An 18,386-nucleotide genomic window follows, 5' to 3' on the forward strand; every position below is an offset into this window, starting at 1 on the left:
CGCACGCACACCCGTGCACGCACGCACACGTGCGCGCACCCACCCCAGGCGCGGGACCTCGCACAGGCCACCGGTGAGCACGAGGTAGAAACACCGCAGGGCGCAGGCGGACACTCAGCGGACACTGGGTGACGGGACGCAAAGGCGCCGTCCCGGGCGGCGGAAACGGGCAGGGGCCGGGCAGGTGACCCACCGTCGGTCCCCGTGCCTCTCTCTCCTGCAGCGGTTCCTGTCCAAATACGGCTGGGCCGAGGCGCCCGCGGGTTTGGGGGCCAGGGGTCCCCACAACGCCCCCCCCCCTGAGCGCCCCGCGGGCGCTGCTCTGGCCAAGACTCTGCGCAAGTTCCAGAAGGTCAACGCGCTGCCAGCGAGCGGGGAGCTGGACGCGGCCACGCTGGCGGCCATGAACCGGCCTCGCTGCGGCGTCCCGGACACTGAGCCCCAGCTGCAGGCCACCAGCACTGCACCCCAGACCCGGCCCACCCCGCTGGGCCAGCGCCCCAGGGCCCGCCCGAAGCGCTTCCTGCAGACTCTGCGCCCAGGACCGGACCTGCAGCCCAAGGGCTCCCCTCAGGGTGGGGGCACCTGGGCCTTCGCCAAAAAGACCCTGACCTGGAGGCTGGTGGCGGAGGGCTACAGCAGCCAGCTCTCCGTGGAGGAGCAGAGGTACATCTTCCGCCTGGCCTTCAGGATGTGGAGCGAGGTGATGCCACTGGACTTTCGTGAGGACCTCACTGGCCCTGCAGCCACGATTGACATAAAGCTGGGTTTTGGACGAGGTAAGAAGGGCGAAGACTGCACAGGCCGTGTCCCCTCTCTGCCTTCCCCCAGAGCCTGAAGTAGGGCCGCGTTAGCATAATGGGGACTTCAGGCAAACAGGCCCACCTGGGCAACTCCTCCCTGGCCTCCTGCCAGCTGCGGGCACCCGCAGAGCCGCAGCACCAACCGTGCTCCCAAGGCTGTCCCGAGATGTCACCTGTCAGGCCGTGGGCATATCGTAAGCCCTCCAGATGTTGCTTTATTGTAAGTGACTGGTTAAGTGACTGGCGTGTCACCCTACAAAGAGCCCAGAGTGATCTCTTGGGGACATCAGAGCAGGTCAGCCCGATGAGCACTGCTCACAGAGGGCTCGGTGTGCCCCAGGTCACGAGGTAGACCAGCCGTCCTCGTCCAGGCCCCACTGCCTCCTAGCAAGGTGGGTTTGCACAAAGTCACTTCTTTGCAGCTCCATCTAGGAAGGAGGGGTGCTGACAGCCGCCCGCTGGTCCCACTGGATTAGTTCCTAATCTGAGAAGTACCAGGGCACAGTTTGTTGAAAAACTATGCTAATGTAAGGGACGGGCCTTGCCACGTGGCAGCACCCCCTGTATTCCATGAGCACCAGCTGTCAGGGTCCAGGGCATGACTCGTCTCCCCCAACAGCTTTTCGACAGCGCTCCATGTCCCAGAATACACCCGGCTCGCTGGCAGTGGGACAGCCTCTCTCCTCTCGGCTCCTGTAGCATGTGGCCCACAGCCGTTTATGCCCTTAGATTTTGTTAACACATTGCTCATGATCCACCGTGTGTCATGCAAGCCTCACGTGGAAGAGTTAGTCCAGGAGGTGCCACTTCTGCTCCCAGACTGCTGGTCCCTCGAGGCTGGGAACCCTGCAGTGTCTGCGTTCCCCGGTCCGGGGAGCTGGGCAGTCTATGCAGTGGGCACCCCTGCTCACCTGGACCACCTCCCTCTCCCTCGCCAGGCCGGCACCTGGGCTGTCCCCGGGTTTTTGATGGGAGTGGACAGGAGTTTGCACATGCCTGGCGCCTGGGCGATATTCACTTTGACGATGATGAACACTTCACACCTCCCACCAGCGACAGGGGCATCAGCCTTCTCAAAGTAAGTGCCCTCGCGCTGCTCGTAGACCACGCAAAGGGCACTGCCGCCTTGGCCGGGCTCCAGGGGAGCGCCCACTCCCTTCCGAGGAAGCTCCCCAGGTCTCAGCATCGTCCCTTCTTACCAAGCATGGCCCCTCCCCAGGCACAGCCGGCCTCCGTGGTGGGACGGCTCCCAGTGGCCCTCAGACACCCTGGGTCAGCACTGCACCAATGGTCTGTGTTCCTTTCCAGGTGGCCGTCCATGAAATTGGCCATGTCCTCGGCTTGCCTCACACCTACAGGACAGGATCCGTAATGCAGCCAAATTATCTGCCCCAGGGGCCTGCGTTTGAGTTGGACTGGTCAGACAGGAAGGCAGTTCAAAAGCTGTATGGTAAGACTGCCTGGGAGAGGCCATGCTCAGAGCTGACGGAGGACCCCAAACCTCCTCCCTGCAAGGCTGGCCCCCAAAGGGCACCAAACAGGGCAGCTGCCTCCAGGCGCTGGGGTGCCAGTCCCTAGTCGAAGGCGGCCATGCCGGACTGTGGCCGCCGTGGGGAGCAGAGCAGTCCCATGGGTGCTTCCTCCCGTGTCCTCTCTCTCACACAATGCATTATGTTCCCTGGGAGGAAGGAGGGGGCACGTGGTTTTCCAGACACAGGAGTGGCATCTCCTGAGAGCTCCAGGAGCCGGAAGCCGCTGAAGAAGTCGTCTGCAATCTGAAGGCAAAGAACAGCACAGCCAGATGAGCTTTAATGTCTATTTAATTGTTCAGGCCAAAGCGCCGGCAATTCATTACTTAATGGAGTGATCGGATTTGGCACTGAGGCTGCAGGAAAGAGAACCCGCCCTCCACTTTTCCATCGAAAACAGGGACCGTCCCCATTTCTGTTCTACTCAAACCGTCCCGTTCTTGCACCGCAGCATCTTTGGAGAGTGACAAATGCTAGGACACGTTTACGTCCGTCCGCGGAAATCTACTCCTGTGTGTGCCCAGGACCAAACTTCCTCCCTCGGGGGAAGTCAGGTCAGCCACCAGAAGAGGCATCAGCTGTGCTTAGGGTGATCGTGTAACTCGCATCCAAACTGGGACACTTTAGAGAGTGACCGGGAGCGCTTTAATGATGAAGCCAGAACAACCCATGTGCCCAGCACTGCTGCAGGCCAGCGGGGTCCCTCTGTCCACTCAGCCAGGGAAAGCTACTTCCAGTCTCGTGAGGTCTTGCTTTAAGGTGTTTTCATAGCAACGTCCAGCTTTGTAGTTGTCTCTAGACAAGTCATACGTGAAGGTAGGAACTGTCGGCTTTGCAGCCGGTGACGAGGGGCTGGGCTGTTTGTTTGCTTGTTTTTTAAGGCTCATGCGAAGGCTCATTTGACACTGCGTTTGACTGGATCCGCAGAGAGGAAGACCACCGCGGGGCGGCGCTGCTGAGGTTTAGCACGTACTTTTTCCGCAACAGCTGGTACTGGCTCTACGAGAACCGGAACAACCGGACACGCTACGGGGACCCCATCCGCATCGTCGCAGGCTGGCAGGGCGTCCCAGCCCAGAACATAGACGCTGTCGTCCACGTCTGGACCTGGAGAAGGGACGAACGTTATTTCTTTAAAGGTACAGGTCCCTGTGGACGGCTCGGTTCTATCAAACGAATGCTTTCGGAACCAATGCTCTGAGCCCCTACCGGGGAATGTTTTGTAATGCTCTTGAGATTACTTAATTTCCGTGTTCCGTCAGACGTAACCTCTGTGAGCACAGGAGGGGCGCTGTAGCCCTGATCTTTTTAACAAGGCACGGAACGCATCCAGTTGATGAAGGGGCGAGTGAATGCATGCGTAAACACACAGTGCTGGGATCTGGGGCGGCTGCCAAAGAATTGTAGGAAACCACACAAGTTTCGATCTGATTCTGGAGAGGAAAACACCTTAGAAGCCTACCAACAGAAGCACGATCTAAAGGCGTAGAATGAGCACAGGAGGTGATCACTGTCACCCAGAGTCAGGTGCTGGAGCCACCCAGGAGTCAGGGCTCGGCCCCAGCTTTAAGGATGGGTAGGAGGACCTGGAGTGCCCTGGGAGGACACCAGCGTGCTGTGTGGCGGGGAGGTGGGGCTGGGGGAAGGCACAGGGGGTGGTCCAACTCACAGCCTTAGAGCTGGGAGGAAACGAGCATGTCGCCCGCACATGGAGAGCCTGAATGCCAGGGGCCGGGGCGGGACTTTATGCAGAGGCAGCAAGGATGCCCTGGCAGTTTCTGAGCGGGGAGGAGCAGGTTTTGCAGGGAGGCAGGAACGGCAGAGAGCCCAGTAGCCTTGGTGATCACAGGACAGGTAGCCTCGGGCCTTTCTCGCTGCTTCCTCCCCACTCAGCCACTTCGCCCGGGGCCCCTGTGCCTATGTCCCAGGAGCATCACAAACTCGGTGTTGTAGTCACTGCTTCCCTTCTCCCTGCTGTCCCGAGATAAACTGTGGGCACTGTCTCTGCCAGCATCCTGGGAATGTAACCATGTTGCTCGCAGTGGCTCAAAACGAGTGAGGCAAGAGCCAAACCGAAGAACTCCGCATGCGAAGTTTGCATTAGAAACCCGTGAATGAACTTGGCCTCGGCCTCCCTTCACATCACAGAGGAGGAAGCCCTTCAGAGCAGTCAGTGGAGACCGTGCCTCGGGCTGGACTTCGACAGTCTGGCTGTTTCAGAGTCGAGAGCACCTCCTTCCCCGGTTGGAGACGTCCCGAAATGTAACTGACATCGGGGTTGCGGGGTCAGATCTAGAAGTAACTCTGGATCTGGGAGATCACTGACTTGGGCCGAAGCTTCACCCAGAGGCAGGAAGCCTGTCTTTCCTCTGGAATCACAGCGGAGCGTCATGGTGGCCGGGGCCTCTGCTGAAGGCTGCCCCCTTTGTCGCTGCCTGTGATTTTACAGTGACAAACCACGGTAACGTTTTTTGTTTGGCTCTCAGGAAATCAGTACTGGAGATATGACAGTGACAAGGATCAGGCCCACACCGAAGACGAACAAGGAAAAAGCTACCCCAAACTGATTTCAGAAGGATTTCCTGGGATCCCAAGCCCCCTGGACACTGCCTTCTATGACCGAAGGAAGCAGCTAATTTACTTCTTCAAAGGGTCCCTCGTAAGTAGAAGGCTTTGCAGCCTGCTGTTGCTTCTGTCACCTCTAATTGAAGCTGGTCAGACGACCAAGTCCTTAGTGAAATCTGTCCTGTCACCGCAGGCCTACGTGGCAGATCATCCCCTCACAACGGAAAATTAAAAATTTCCCGCCCAAAGAATTCGGTGCCCAGTCGCCGATCGACTTACCTCATCACTAGAAATTAACCTCAGATCAGTATTTCCAGAAAAGCCAGTCTTGTTTTCCTTGCTCTGCAGGTGTTCGCATTCGACGTCAACAGGAATCAAGTCCTTGGGTCGTACCCGAAGAAGATGACCGACGTCTTCCCGGCCGTAGAGCCGCAGAGCCACCCCGTCAGACACCTGGACGCGGCCTACTACTCCTACGCGCACAAGGCCGTCTTCCTCTTCAAAGGCCACCAGTACTGGAAAGTGGTGAGTGACGAGGACAGACGCCGGCGCCCTGGGCTCCCTTCCAACGGCGTGCTCCCCCCGCGGCCGATCTCGGGGACGTGGTTCGACGTGTGTGACGTCCACACCTCCACCCTGAACATGTGATGAGGGAACCAGGCCGATGCAGAGCCCAAGGGTTTCGCTCCTAAGAGGAAGAGTCTGGGATTTAGTAACAGATGCGGATGGGGCTCCCTAAGTTACAGCCCAGCGGGAAGGGCATTACCTGAACTTTGATTCAAAAATCAGTTTCTCGGGGAGTCATTTCCCAAGTCATTTTACACATTGTTTCGGAAAGGTTAAAAATGAGTCCCGAGGAATCGCTCTTTGCTTCCCACTCTCTCCAGGGCTCCGTAGCGAGGTCCCGACACTGTCCCCTGCCCCCGCCCCTCCCCCCATTTCCTGGGTAGCCAGGAACATGGCCATAGCCAGGGGTTCTCATCAGAGAAGACACCTCTCCCCAAGGACATGAAAGTGTTACTGCACTGAGCTTAAGGATTCAGTGGGAAAGGACGCAGAATTTGAATGAACTACACTCCAAGATCGTCAAGAGTAATTCATACTTTGTAACACTTGACCGTGTTCATGGACTTTCTTTCCAAGCATCTCTCTCGATCTTCACAACTCTGTCCCAGTGGCAGGACAGACACTACTGTGCACATTCCGGCCAAAGACGCTGAATGAAGCTCACTAGTTGTGTCCTGTCCAAGGTCAAAGGCAGTGGTCGCCCTTGACCTTCACCTCCCTGCAGCCTAGCGCCCTTGCCCTCACTGCACTCCTGGAGGGCTTTGTTTGAATACAGCCTGCACCCCACGTGGCGCTGCACAGAACAGCCTCTGGCCTGCCACAGGTCATGTAACGCGCTCCTTCCTCTTCCAAGCAGGAAACACTTTATTTGGCAGTTTGTTTATGTTCTGAGGGTGAGGCTCTGGAAGGTAACTGGATGACTAGTTTTCCTGTATCAGTTTTCTCTAGGGCAGGCATCACGTCCCATTACCTCTTAACACAAAAACTCTCAATGTCGTCCGGAACGAGGTGCACAAAACAGGCACTGAAACTAACTGAAAAAGATTCAGTGGTCTCGACGATCGGGGTACAAATAACAGTTCTTAAAGGAACAGCTAAAACTGAAGCACTTTAGGGAGCTTTCATTTAAAATCAGCAAAATACAAAAACATTTGTAAAATACCCTTTGAACCCCTGTAGGAACTTTCATACTATTGCTTTGACAAGGGAAGATAGCTAGTATTTTTATCTTCGTGCTTAAAAACAAATTTCCCTCTTGACTGAAAGGCTGTTTGGCTAAGGCGAGGTGATTAGACTAAGCAAGCAACTCTCATCCCCAACTCCAGCTTGTTTCTACTTCAGTAGAAAACCCTTTTCGAATTCGTGAATCCAAAGTTAGATGTGTACGAGGGAAGTGTCCAGGTTAACTCGCAAGGACAGTGTGACCCTGGGTGTGCTTGCTGTGGCGGGAGGCGGTGGGGGGGGGAGCAGAATGGCAGCAGTCCCGATAGGGGACATTGCTGACTTTGTACAACTGCTTTATAATTTAGTCAAACCTTTAAACGTTTCGACGATTAATATTTGAAAATTGATGCAAGTCTGTCCTAAGGACAATGCAACTAAAAAACAAGGAAGTGGACAAATGGCAAGAAATAGTTCTGCCAAGTTATGACAGATGTCAACTCACCGACAAGGGACACACCTGAAAATCTCAGTGTACGAGAAAGCAGCTGGTAAAAATCGAGCTTAAAACAGGTTTGTTCCAGACCATTTCCTAGCACAGGTCAGATCCCTTCAGAGGCGTGGCTGGAGGATCTGCAGTGGGAATGACCGCAGCTGTTGCCGACAGAGGTCACGGGCGCCTCGTCCCTCGCTCAGGACCAGGCCAGAGGGCTGGGGTGCCAGGCAAGCTCGTCTGCAGAGGCGGCCTGCACACCAGCCCAGACCGTCGCCCTGACAGGGAAGAGGATGCCTGACGTGTTGCGTTACTGTTCTTGCAACCGCGATCAGTAACTACGGTGGGACGAGCACAGCACCGAACGCGTCCGCATGCACCGGACAGGAGCCACCGAGCGGCAGCGAGCGATGCATAGAATCCAGGGAGGATTTAGTGTATGGCAGAATTTTGTTTTTAATATTTGAATCTTTACTTTGTAAAATGTATTAACCGCATCAAAACTCAATGTGAGGAATATAAAATGGAAAAAGACAAAGACATCTTAAATAAATAAATTATTTATTCAAAATAATTTTACCTTATTCACAGTTTCAAGTTTAAAATAAAAAAGGCCGGGGGTGAGGTGGGGGGGGAGACGGGAGTAGTACCTACTCTTCACCAACTGTCACCAAGGGAAAGAAAAGTAGGTCCCTCAGAACATGCACTGAATACAGGGAACTGCTCGATGCGTCTTCAAAACTCCTGCACCGCAGCTTACGAAGGGCCGAGCTCACCCCGGGCCGCGAGAGGGGAGCCCTGCGCACGTGCAGGCCGCTGCCCGAACCCACCGGGCCACTCACGTCGCTGGGCCACTCACGTCGCTGGAATAAAGTTCCCTTGACCAAAGGAGCATTTACCCCAAATAATTACAGCTTAAACCCATACAGCTTAACATACTTCAAAAACATTTAAAAGTGTAACTGCATCACAGCAAGTCTGTCAACGTTGAGGTGCCATGTATTTCTCGAAGAAATCAGTGCCGGGAGCTTTAAGTCTGACTGTTTTTAGCACTTTCCATGAAGAAGCCAAAGAATTCGACCGTGATGTGTCTGTCACGGGCAATGAGGGCTCAGCGGTTCCGCTGCTGTGCCCGCGGTAAGTGGGTATCCCCGCGTATTTAATTAAACGAAGCACCAAATGGACAAACTCGCCCCCGAGTGCAGAAGGCACTGACAGCATCTGGGCGGACGCCGCCCTGGCGTGAGTCACTGGCCGGGGCCACCGCTGCCGCGGGCAAGCTGATCCAGCAAACGGGTAAGAACGTCGATCCTTTCAGACAGAGTTGTGTTTCTGTTGGCTGTAGCTCTCAAAAGCTGGGAGTAAATCTGCTTGTTGGTTTTGAGGGCTACGTCGTCTTCGCCGTTATTGCTGGGTTAAAAACGAAAGCGAAACAGAACAAGAGGTCACGTGAGCAGTGGTGCCCCCGACCGTCCAGAAAGAGAAGCAACAACGCAGTGACAGGCCAGCCACCGCCTTCCGCAGGGAAGGCCTGTCCCATGCCGCCTGCTCATCTGAGACATCAATTTCAATACAGCAAAACCAATTTTTTTTTTTACAGGTATTCTTTTTACAGATATTTGAGCGCTTACTACAGAGTGGGAACTGCTCCTGGCAGTGACCACAACAGACCAAAAGTCCCGGCCTCCGTGGAGTGTGCGCTCTGTCGGGGAAGGAGGTCTGGGAAGACAGCATTAACCGAGTGTCAGGTGACACACTCCACGGAGAAAACGCAGTGGAGGCAGCCGAGGGCCGGGGCGCTCCCTCCACCCTCACATCGAGCCCCGCGGTCCTCAGCCTGGGTGGGCGGCATGGACCTGCTCTCCCCGGAGCTAGAATCACCCAGGGCTGGAAGCACAGACTCCTGACTTACAGAACGACTGCACCTCCAGTATCTGAAAGGCCAGTGCAACGTCCGTGTGCACAGCGCCCCCAGCTGGCGGGTTCTAGACAGTACTCCACTTAACCACTGTTTACAAGGAAACTGCAGTTTGCAGTTTGTTCTGAAAATATTTTCCCATAAAATAGATCAGTGGATTATATTTATGTGACTACTGAAAAAGACTAGTAATTTGCATAGCAGTTCATGTCTAACATCCTTTAAAAATGAGCCCAGATGGATCACAGATCCCTGGCCACACGACCAGGTAACAACAGCTCACAACCGCGTGGCTCCTGAGAGTGGGCATGTCCATCTGAGCCACATGACAGCCCTGTCCCCTCGAAGGCAAGGACCAGTATTCTTCTTTTATTGCTGTGAAAAATAAGGCCTGGAAGGGTTAATTTGGATCTAGGTCCAAACGTCATTTCCTGACTTCCAAAGTCACGTTCTTCCCACTCGTGAACGTGCCGATTCTCTTCCTTGCCTGAGCACTCCGTCTCTGGCACCTCCCTCTGGCCCACGTCAAGGCTCAGGCTGTAAAAACAGACCTCCTCCCCCTTCCCGGCCCCTCCCATCCTCTCCAACAGGACCCCCTGCCATCCCGCGGCTGGCCTGACACAGGCCCAGGCTGGAACCAACGTGGGCTGCGCTCATGCGCTCGTTAGGGGCCCACTGCTCTCCTCACCCTTATTCCTACTTCTTTTATCAGGCAAAGCTCCCCATCTCCTTCCCCCAGCACCGCCCATGGCACAGTAAAAGTGACAGTTCACTTTTACTCACTGTCTGCAGTCTGGGCCTACGATGGCTGTGTTTCAGGGGTTCTTTTTGGCAGGGAGAGGTTAACATTCATGAAACCTCAGATAATCTTATAAAATATTTGAACTCCTAACAGTGATCAAGGCAATAGCACCCAATGTGGGAAGTTACGGCTCCTTCTGTATGGACAATGACATCCATTTTAGCTAAAAGCCTGAAGGTGACTGACGGCTTCTGGGATCATAAATTTAAAACTCTTTGATTTGTTCTGATCATAATTCTAAATCTTAAATCATCTTTTCATTTCTATACAACATTCCCTCCCTTAATCCACGCTCATCAATCCCTTCACTGGACCATGAAGTCTGTTCAGAAGGGTCCCGTCATTTCATACGGTCGTCTTTTCTCCAAAGGCAACTGACTTACATTCTTTTATTTTCCTTTTCACTAATCTTAACCAAATATTAAATGTACATATCTGGCCAGGAACAGCCCACAGACCTAAAGTAGGGGTCGCCAGCCCCTGGGCCACAGACCAGTACTGATCCATGGCCCGTTAGGAACCAGGCGGCACAGCAGGGCATGAGCGGCAGGCGAGCGAAGCTTCATCTGTATTCACAGCCACTCCCCAGCGACAGCATCCCCTCAGCTCCACCTCAGATCATCAGGAGTTAGTCTCATAGGAGCACCAGTCCCTGGTGCCAGAAAGGTTGAGGACCACAGTCCTAAAGGATCTGCTCTGAGCATTATGGTCGCGGACATCCCAAACCCTGCGAGACTACTTCTAATTTTAATAGTTTTTCATTATATTTAACCCCAAAGCCATCAAAAGGTCAAGAGGCTCCAATCTGTTAAAGCAATAAATATTAAAATACAGTATAAGAGCAAATAAATTCTAAACCCAAAAAGAAAAGACATAACCATTTAAAGCAGGACAGCACCAATGCAGCTGTCATGAGAGGAAGTGCCTGCAAAATCTCAAACGGAAAAAAAAAGTTTTAAATCAAATGCATCTTAATTTTCTTAGATTGCACAGTTCTTATGGATTCTAAGAAAATTAAGATAACATCGTAATTACTCAGATTAATTTATTCTACTTTTTTTGCCCAGGGGTGGGAGTGGGGAGAAACAGTCAAAACGAAACAGAATCGTACTACTATTTCCTTTCTAATTCTACTTTTGTTTTCCCTTTATTCCAAAAAGAGTCCATCAATTCATGGGGAAATAACGGCCTGCAGCACAGATGTCCCCTCTGCCCAGCACCATTAGAGACGTTTTCACAAACACATCAGCGAAACATGAGCCAATGGCAAATGACTTAGAAACCGGTATTTCTGTTTTGAAACCTGTCATCATATTAACTATATTAACTCAAGTATCACATTTAATAATCTTTTACTTAAACTCTGAAATTTAGCTTAATAGGACTTTATGCATCATTCACGAAAACTTTAAAATTTTTTTCAACAGAATACTAACAACCTGAATAACAGAAGACCCTCCACTAAAATAAAAATGACCTAGGTCATACTATATGACTGTTATGATTATAAAAGATATTGTAAGGCTAAACTATTTACCTACTAGCCAATTACTCAAACCATCGGTGTGTGAAAATCAATGGATCGCTGTGTTTCTTGCATATCATGAATTCACGTTTGTGGAAACCAGTAAAAATTTAAAAAATTATGCACTGCTGTTAAAAGGAAAAGCCGTGAGTTTTTCAACTTTGCTTTTTTGCCTTTTAGCTCCTCAGGACATGGGTGCATCTGCTCACACCTCAACGCGTCCTGCCAGCACCAGTGAGAGGGCACAGCAGACGCCAAGGACTGAGGAGGCCGAGTGAGACAGCCGGGCACCTACCAGTGAGTGCTCCGCCCCACACGAAGGCTCTCCTTTGGTCACAGAGGAACAATTACAGCTGACAGGGTAACAGTTACTCTTAGGATGCAAAGCTGCTTAGTGTCTACAATTTCGACATGCTGCAGGCTGCCTGGAGAGGCTCCCCTAACTGAGCTGGTCCGGGCAGAGTGCAGCCGAAAATCCTGGATTACCCACAAAAACGGCAGGAAAGACTGCAGGTTACCCTCGCACAGGGCCAGGCCGGGCTGTGTGTGCGCCTTCCACACACAGGTGCTGGGAAAGAAATTCCCGCAGTTTGATTTACCTGGTTTTCTTCTTAGTCGAAGACAGCAGTTTGATGGACTGAAGGAGGAGGAACGACAGCCGGGATTCAAATATACTGAGGAGTTTGATCACCTCTTCTCGATTCAGACTGGGAGAGGGATCGGCAGCCGGAGGGGCCTCCTCACTCTTCGGCTACAAGCAACAAGGAGTTATTTCATCTACGTTACCCGAGAGCTGTAGTTCATACGGAAGCGATGGAACTGAGTTTCATTCATCCAATAAGCTTTCAACCAAGATGACAGCCAGCAAACCCAAGATCACTTGTTTTAAGGGACAGCCCTATCAGCAGTAGTGGTTGATGTGACCAGGATGCCTCTGCCTCCTCCTTCCTCCCCTGACACCATTTAATATACTGAAGTACACGACAGAATGTCTCACACTTAATAGGCCCTTGCAAAGAGGAAATTAATGCTTCACGAAGATCTCCTAACTTCCCAACATCAGAGGCTGGAGGAGCCAGACGGAAACGGGTGTGTTACAGGGTGACCAGCCGGGGAGAAAGGTCGCAGGCTCGTGTGCGTGGGGACTCGGGCAGCGCTGAGCAACGGCAGAGGCAGCATGAACGCTGGGATGCCGGCCAACTCGAAAGGCCCAGGAACCTGCGCAGCCCGCTCCCCGTCCCCCTGCTCCCCGGCAGTTTAGTAGAAAGCATGAGGGAGGGCATGGGCCTTTTCTCTTAAAAAAACTAAACAAAAAGAAACCCGCAGAAAAGCTAAACTCAACAGATACTTTATACTCTCAGGGCCTTACTAACCAAGCACTATGTGGTTATCTAAAGAAAAAAAATTTAAATATAAAAGATATACTTGCAAATTCCAGTTAATAATGACTCTATCGAGAAAATATAATAAACCGCTGTTAATGTTTTTATGCAAAGCAGATACACGTGTGTATGTCTGTATACACACAACTCGTACACGCGTGTACCCCAAGTGCCCACTTACACGTCCAGCAGTTGGCATAAGACACGTAAGAACAGAGACAGCCGTTTTCTCCACCTACCTGGCCCAGCTCCCCCACGAGCTCCCTTCCGATGAGCTGGAACGCGTGCTTAGTTCTCACCATTATATCCAGGGCCCCAGACAGTGTTTTTAATTTTCCAACGTTGCTATTCTGACCTAGAGTGTTAAACACAAAATGATCGTTCCTTTACAGGTAAATCTACAAACCCATCCAATGTCTCAGCGTATCAATGAAAATTCCAATTTTCAAACGCTGTAAAGTTAGCTTATGAGAATCCCAACAAATCTTCTAAATCCAACTTTTGTTCAGTAATTATCCCTAGAGAAAAATATGATCATCGTTTCCCTGCCTCCTGATTTGGTTCTGCCAGCATGAGAGCACAACCTGTCTGGATAAGAGCCAGTGTGGGAGTGTCAGGTTCAAGGGGACCAGCCGGGAGGAACCTGCGGTGTGAAGGCCACCGCGCTATTTACCAGCCACACAAGGCTGGTCGGGTCCGAAGTACCTGTAAGACACCCGTGTCCACCTGCTATTCAAAGCAGTCAGACCAGCTGAGCCGGTTTCCTTTATTCTGAGACCCAAACAGACTTTTCTGCAGCTCTCGAGCCCGAAGCGCCTCTGCCCTGCTCTCCAGGAGCTCCCGCCTGGTTGTGCGCGCTGAGGCGTAGCAGCGGGCTGACCCTGTGCACACAAAGCTGGGCTGGCCTTTGCCCTCAGCTCCCAGAGGCGATTCTAAGCCCTCGGAACACCCTGTCTGCTGGGGGTCTTTGGTGACCTGGAGGCGCCTGGACCACACAGGACAGCTTAATGACTGGTTCACTGTGGGGGCTTTGGGCCCATGACCCCCAGAGCAGCTGGAGACAAAGGTCGGCCACGCGGCAGCCAACCCCATCTGTGGGCATCCCAGTAAAATCTCTGGACACCCAGGCCTGGGTGAGCTCCCCGGAGGACATGCTCTGTGCACACTGTGACTGAACGTCGCTGCAGCGTTGAGCACTGTCTGACTCCGTGGGCAGAGGATGGCCAGAAGCTGCTCGAGAAGCTTCGTGCCGGGAGCTCTCGGCACTCTGCCCCATGTGCCTCCTCCCGTGGCTGGTCCTGTTCTTCCCGTCACACACAGTAACCCCAAGTATAACACCCTTCAGACAGTTCCGAGCCCTGCCGGTGAACTGTCACACCTGAGGGTGATTTCTGGGACCCCTAGGCCTGTACTCGTGTGAGAAGTGGTCTTGGGGACGCCTCAACTCTTCAGATGGCGGGGGGAATGTTGTTGCCTTCTTCCTTTACAGTGTAAGCCACCCATTGTCTTAAAAATCAATAGATAAATACGATTCAGTGTAGATCCTGGCACCTGGAAGGCAAGCTGTTGATTATGAATGGAAATGCTACTGGGGACAGGGCACAGATAAGACAGACAGCAGGAAATTTGAGTCTTATGTACTACAGAAAAAAAGACTAGGTAAAACGAGGTAGAATAAAAGGTGTAAACTAGAGCATTTATCAACCTGGCTTATAAAACCCACAAATCTGGCTAACAAAATCCCCCAAACATTTACATTATTTTTCTCAGATACAGCATTAAACATTCTTTTAAAAGAACTAACCATACATATCATCTTAGCAAATTTGTTCCCAGTATCTCTCTATTCTTCTTTAGATAAATGATTCCTGCTCATTCCAGGAATTCAAACATGGCAGAAAATTCAAAGATGGACAGGAAGAAAAAGCACCCCAGAAAGAGCACCCAACCGTTCACCCCGGATGATCACCCCACACCCCCAGCCAGGCATTCTGTGCTGGCAAGAGGTTAACAGCACAGAATAAAAGTAGTTTTAAAAACTGGTAAAAAGTAGTTTTAAAAACCGTTCTGAACAGGAAACACCTTCTCACATCGTAGGAGGGCCGAGTCGTGCACGGTGAAGGCCTCCCTCCCGCCCTCCAGGCCCCTCCGCAGAGGCGGCAACGTCATTATCAGGCTCTCCTGCACCCTTCCAGGGAGGCTGCACAAATGGAGTCATCTATATGTTAAGTATCACGTATGTTAATTTTACAGAAGAAAACGACTGAAAGGAAAGCAAATGAACGCAGTACTTCGAATAACTGTTCCTTGTTCCTTCCACAGCAGAGGCATTTCTCAAAAGACCCCTCCGCGGGAGGAGAGCAGGTGAACCAGCCCCTCCCCACCGCGGACACAACTCAATAAGCAGCCTCACTGCGTCTCGCTTCCCTTCTGTGCCCTGCCCTCCAGTTACCTTGTTCAGGACCTGCCTGTTCTAGAACCATCATCCACAGCTGCCAGTACCGGCTGCGGCTCATGAGGGTTCACTGGACTGCCCTCCTTTACCACTATCCCCTATGTTGTCCCCGATGGCTTAACTCTTTGTGTAAAGGACTTGTCAAAGAGAATCGTGGGCTATATTTCAATATTTCTAGTCACCGAGCATAATCTAAACCATTTCTCTAAGTTTTGAAAAGCACTTCCGAAACTGTAGAGATTGCTCTGGTCCCTACCCAAAGTCACTATGGGCAAATGAAAAAGTAAGCAATATTACATGTATCCGAGAGAGACCAGAGGTCTGTCTCACTCTGGGACAATCTACGCTAAGCCAATGCACACGAATCTGAGAAACGAAAAGGCGAGACTTACTGGTCATCTGAAACTCTGCGAACGCGACTCTTTCTAACTGTACTCGCAGCAGTTCGCAGGGCGCGTCCTTCAGCAGCTGGAAGAGCTTCACGGCTTTGCTGTAATGAAGGTCGGCCAGCACCCGGTGCTGCTTCCGGAGATGCTCGTCACCGACCTAGAACCAAAGGTGAAACAGAAAACACCCTGAGGCTCGGGTCTTGCAATAATGCGTTCATCACCTCTTCCTGGACCGCTAAATGCTTTTCAGTGTTGTTTTTCTATACGTCTGATCGTTTTAGCTTTTACATTTAGATCGCTAACCCATTTTCAGTTAATTCGGCATATGATGTGAGGTAGGAGCCCAACTCCCTTCTGCATGTGGATGTCCAGCTGTCCCAGCACTACTTGCTGAAAGGACAATTCTTCCCCTATTGAACTGCCTGGGAACTCTTAAGCTTGCTTTTGCCTTGAGGACATGAGGCCACCTGGGCAAACCTGAATTTTGGTTGGGGGGCCTCCTGTGAGCAAGGGAGGAGTCTAGGGCCAGCACAAAGTGGATAAACGTCCTCCCTGATGAAACCAGACCTCAAAGAATAAGGGCAATCCAGAGGTAAACCCATGCCCCAAGGGACCGCGAGATTAGTTGTCTTGACACTGAGCTAAGGGGAAACGGCACGCAACAAAAACCATCTCTGAGAAGCTGAAGGAAGACTCTGAACGAAGACAGCTTCGACCCAGGCCTCGAATTAGTCTTAGAAATACATGCATTTCAGTACCAGGATTCATGTATATTCATGTATATTCACAGTACATTACTTCTAACAGCCTCAAACTGAAGCAACCCCAAAGTTCACTAATCATAGAATGGATAAACGAATTGTGATTTAGTCATTCAATGAATACAACTGAAATGAGGAAATGAACAGCTACCTGCACTAACCTGGAAGAATCTCAAAAATATGACAGTGCATGAAAAGCAATAAGCCACAGAATAACACGTACAGATGACTCATTCTGTAAAGGCCACAACCAGGCAAAATGTCAACACACTGAAGGGCAAGGTACACAGGGTTTCCGTTTACTGTCTTTCAAACTGCACATATGCTTCACATACATTTTCTATGCGCTTTTATACGTATGTTCTACTTCACAATAAAGATTTTAACTGATGAGAGGTATATACCTCAAAAATTTGCACAAAACCATTCCTATAAAGCCTAGCTATATTTTAAAAGATCAAAATAATACATGCGAGCAAATATGTAATTTTGACCCAATTATAGTAGGGAAAAATACATGACATAGGCAAGGGGGGAAAAATACCTACACGCCCAAGTTTTTCTAAAGTAGCTAACAGAATAGATGGCACTTAAAATGTACATTGAAATGTAAGAAAAGCGGCCAGAACACGTGTAAATGGACTTGGCAGCACACTTGAACCGGAATGGCGTACCTGGTTCCTCAGACAGCTGTGGTACATGGATGCCAGCCGGTGATGGATGGTTGCGGCTCGGTACTGACAGAGAGGCTGTCGGGCAGACACCGAGTCCACATCGCAGTACTTCAGGGACTTCATCATAGCCTCACTGACTTCTTTTTCGATCTGTTTATTTTTTGTTAAGGGGAAGGAAAAAAAAAGACAAGCCTATAGCCTTATGTAAGAAGTTTAAAAGCATTTAAACCCTGCTTGTCGAGGAGGAGGTACTCAGTATGTCAGGGGACACATAAGGCTAACGGCTTCTTTATAACTCCGCCCACTGTTACCTGCTCCTGGGCTTTCCTGGACAATGGAGCGTAATCTTGCTGCAGCGTTGCCATGGTGAAGTAAGTGGTGGACAACTCCCAGTTCACTGAATCCCAAACGGCGGGGTGTATATCTCGTGTTCCCAGTGACCGCAGCGCTTTCAAATAGTAATCAACAGCCTGTGAGGGAGGGAGAAACACAGGCCTGACTCAGTACAAACACACGCCAACACCACATGAAAATAACACACACTTCACAGTCACCCGGGTGCTAACTGGATTTGGAGACTTTACAAAAGGACGATATTTAGAGGGAAGGAAGAAGGTATGTCAGTGACACCAGTGCAGTGAAGCGGGGGCAGAGCGGACCGCACGCCGCCCCGCGAGTCCGCTGCGGGCCCTCGGCTTTCTGACTCGCCCAGAGCCTGTGGGTGCACCGTCTCCCTTCGTTTTCTCTTTCTAAATGAAAATTACGGTTTATAGGAGCAAACTGGAAAGAATAATTTAATGAGTCTAAGAATAAAAAAGTGTCAGATTTGACTCAAAAAAAGCAACTTCTCACCCTTTGCCCCACATTCTGAAATAGTCAATATATTTAAACAAATCAAATCACACTTAATTCCATTATCCAGCAGTAACTTCCGCATGTCTTGTATTTACCCACTCTCTGTGTATGTGCAAATTTAAAAAAACAAACATAAGGTCTCCTTTACTTTAAAATTTACCATTCCATAAATTCTCCACTAAAGTAACTTACACAGCTTCGAAGAGCAGGTTTCCCCCACTATCTGAAATTAGGGCGTTCCTATGAAACGTCATAAAACGAAATGGCATAAAGCAGTTACCATTAGTATGTAAAAATTTGAGTGTTCCCAGACCCAAAATTCAATGTCCGCACGTTTTTATTTCGTTCACCATGATCAAAACATCTAATTATGTTCGGTTTTATGCAAAGCGTTAACACCCTGACAAGTTCTTAGATTTTTCTGCTGCTACTCTAGGACACATCTTATTAACAGATGCACAAAATAAACCGAGATGAAGCACAGATGCGGCCTGAAGCTCTGGCAGC

At 50.9% G+C, this 18,386-nt stretch overlaps 2 protein-coding genes across 3 annotated transcripts in view; one reads left to right on the forward strand and one right to left on the reverse strand.

Moving 5' to 3' along the window:
• Positions 1–7,645, forward strand: part of MMP21 (matrix metallopeptidase 21) — an 8,228-nt gene extending 583 nt beyond the window's left edge. Inside the window, exons 2-7 of the mRNA XM_006912904.2 lie at positions 224–779; positions 1,742–1,881; positions 2,112–2,253; positions 3,214–3,471; positions 4,819–4,991; positions 5,246–7,645. Of these exons, the coding sequence (XP_006912966.1) occupies positions 224–779; positions 1,742–1,881; positions 2,112–2,253; positions 3,214–3,471; positions 4,819–4,991; positions 5,246–5,545 (1,569 nt within the window). The 3' untranslated portion in view covers positions 5,546–7,645. The remainder of the gene's footprint in view (positions 1–223; positions 780–1,741; positions 1,882–2,111; positions 2,254–3,213; positions 3,472–4,818; positions 4,992–5,245) is intronic.
• Positions 7,646–7,717: 72 nt separating this feature from the next.
• Positions 7,718–18,386, reverse strand: part of EDRF1 (erythroid differentiation regulatory factor 1) — a 35,090-nt gene continuing 24,421 nt past the window's right edge. Inside the window, exons 20-25 of one of the 2 annotated variants that reach the window (XM_025047526.1) lie at positions 17,336–17,494; positions 17,025–17,174; positions 15,593–15,746; positions 12,985–13,100; positions 11,963–12,114; positions 7,718–8,528 (exon numbers count right to left, since the gene is read on the reverse strand). In XM_025047526.1, coding sequence (XP_024903294.1) covers positions 8,366–8,528; positions 11,963–12,114; positions 12,985–13,100; positions 15,593–15,746; positions 17,025–17,174; positions 17,336–17,494 — 894 coding nt within the window. In that variant the 3' untranslated portion in view covers positions 7,718–8,365. The remainder of the gene's footprint in view (positions 8,529–11,962; positions 12,115–12,984; positions 13,101–15,592; positions 15,747–17,024; positions 17,175–17,335; positions 17,495–18,386) is intronic. The other variant, XM_006912863.3, reaches the window with a different exon arrangement.

The sequence above is a fragment of the Pteropus alecto genome, unplaced genomic scaffold (assembly GCF_000325575.1).
Source record: "Pteropus alecto unplaced genomic scaffold, ASM32557v1 scaffold74, whole genome shotgun sequence".
NCBI lineage: Eukaryota > Metazoa > Chordata > Mammalia > Chiroptera > Pteropodidae > Pteropus > Pteropus alecto.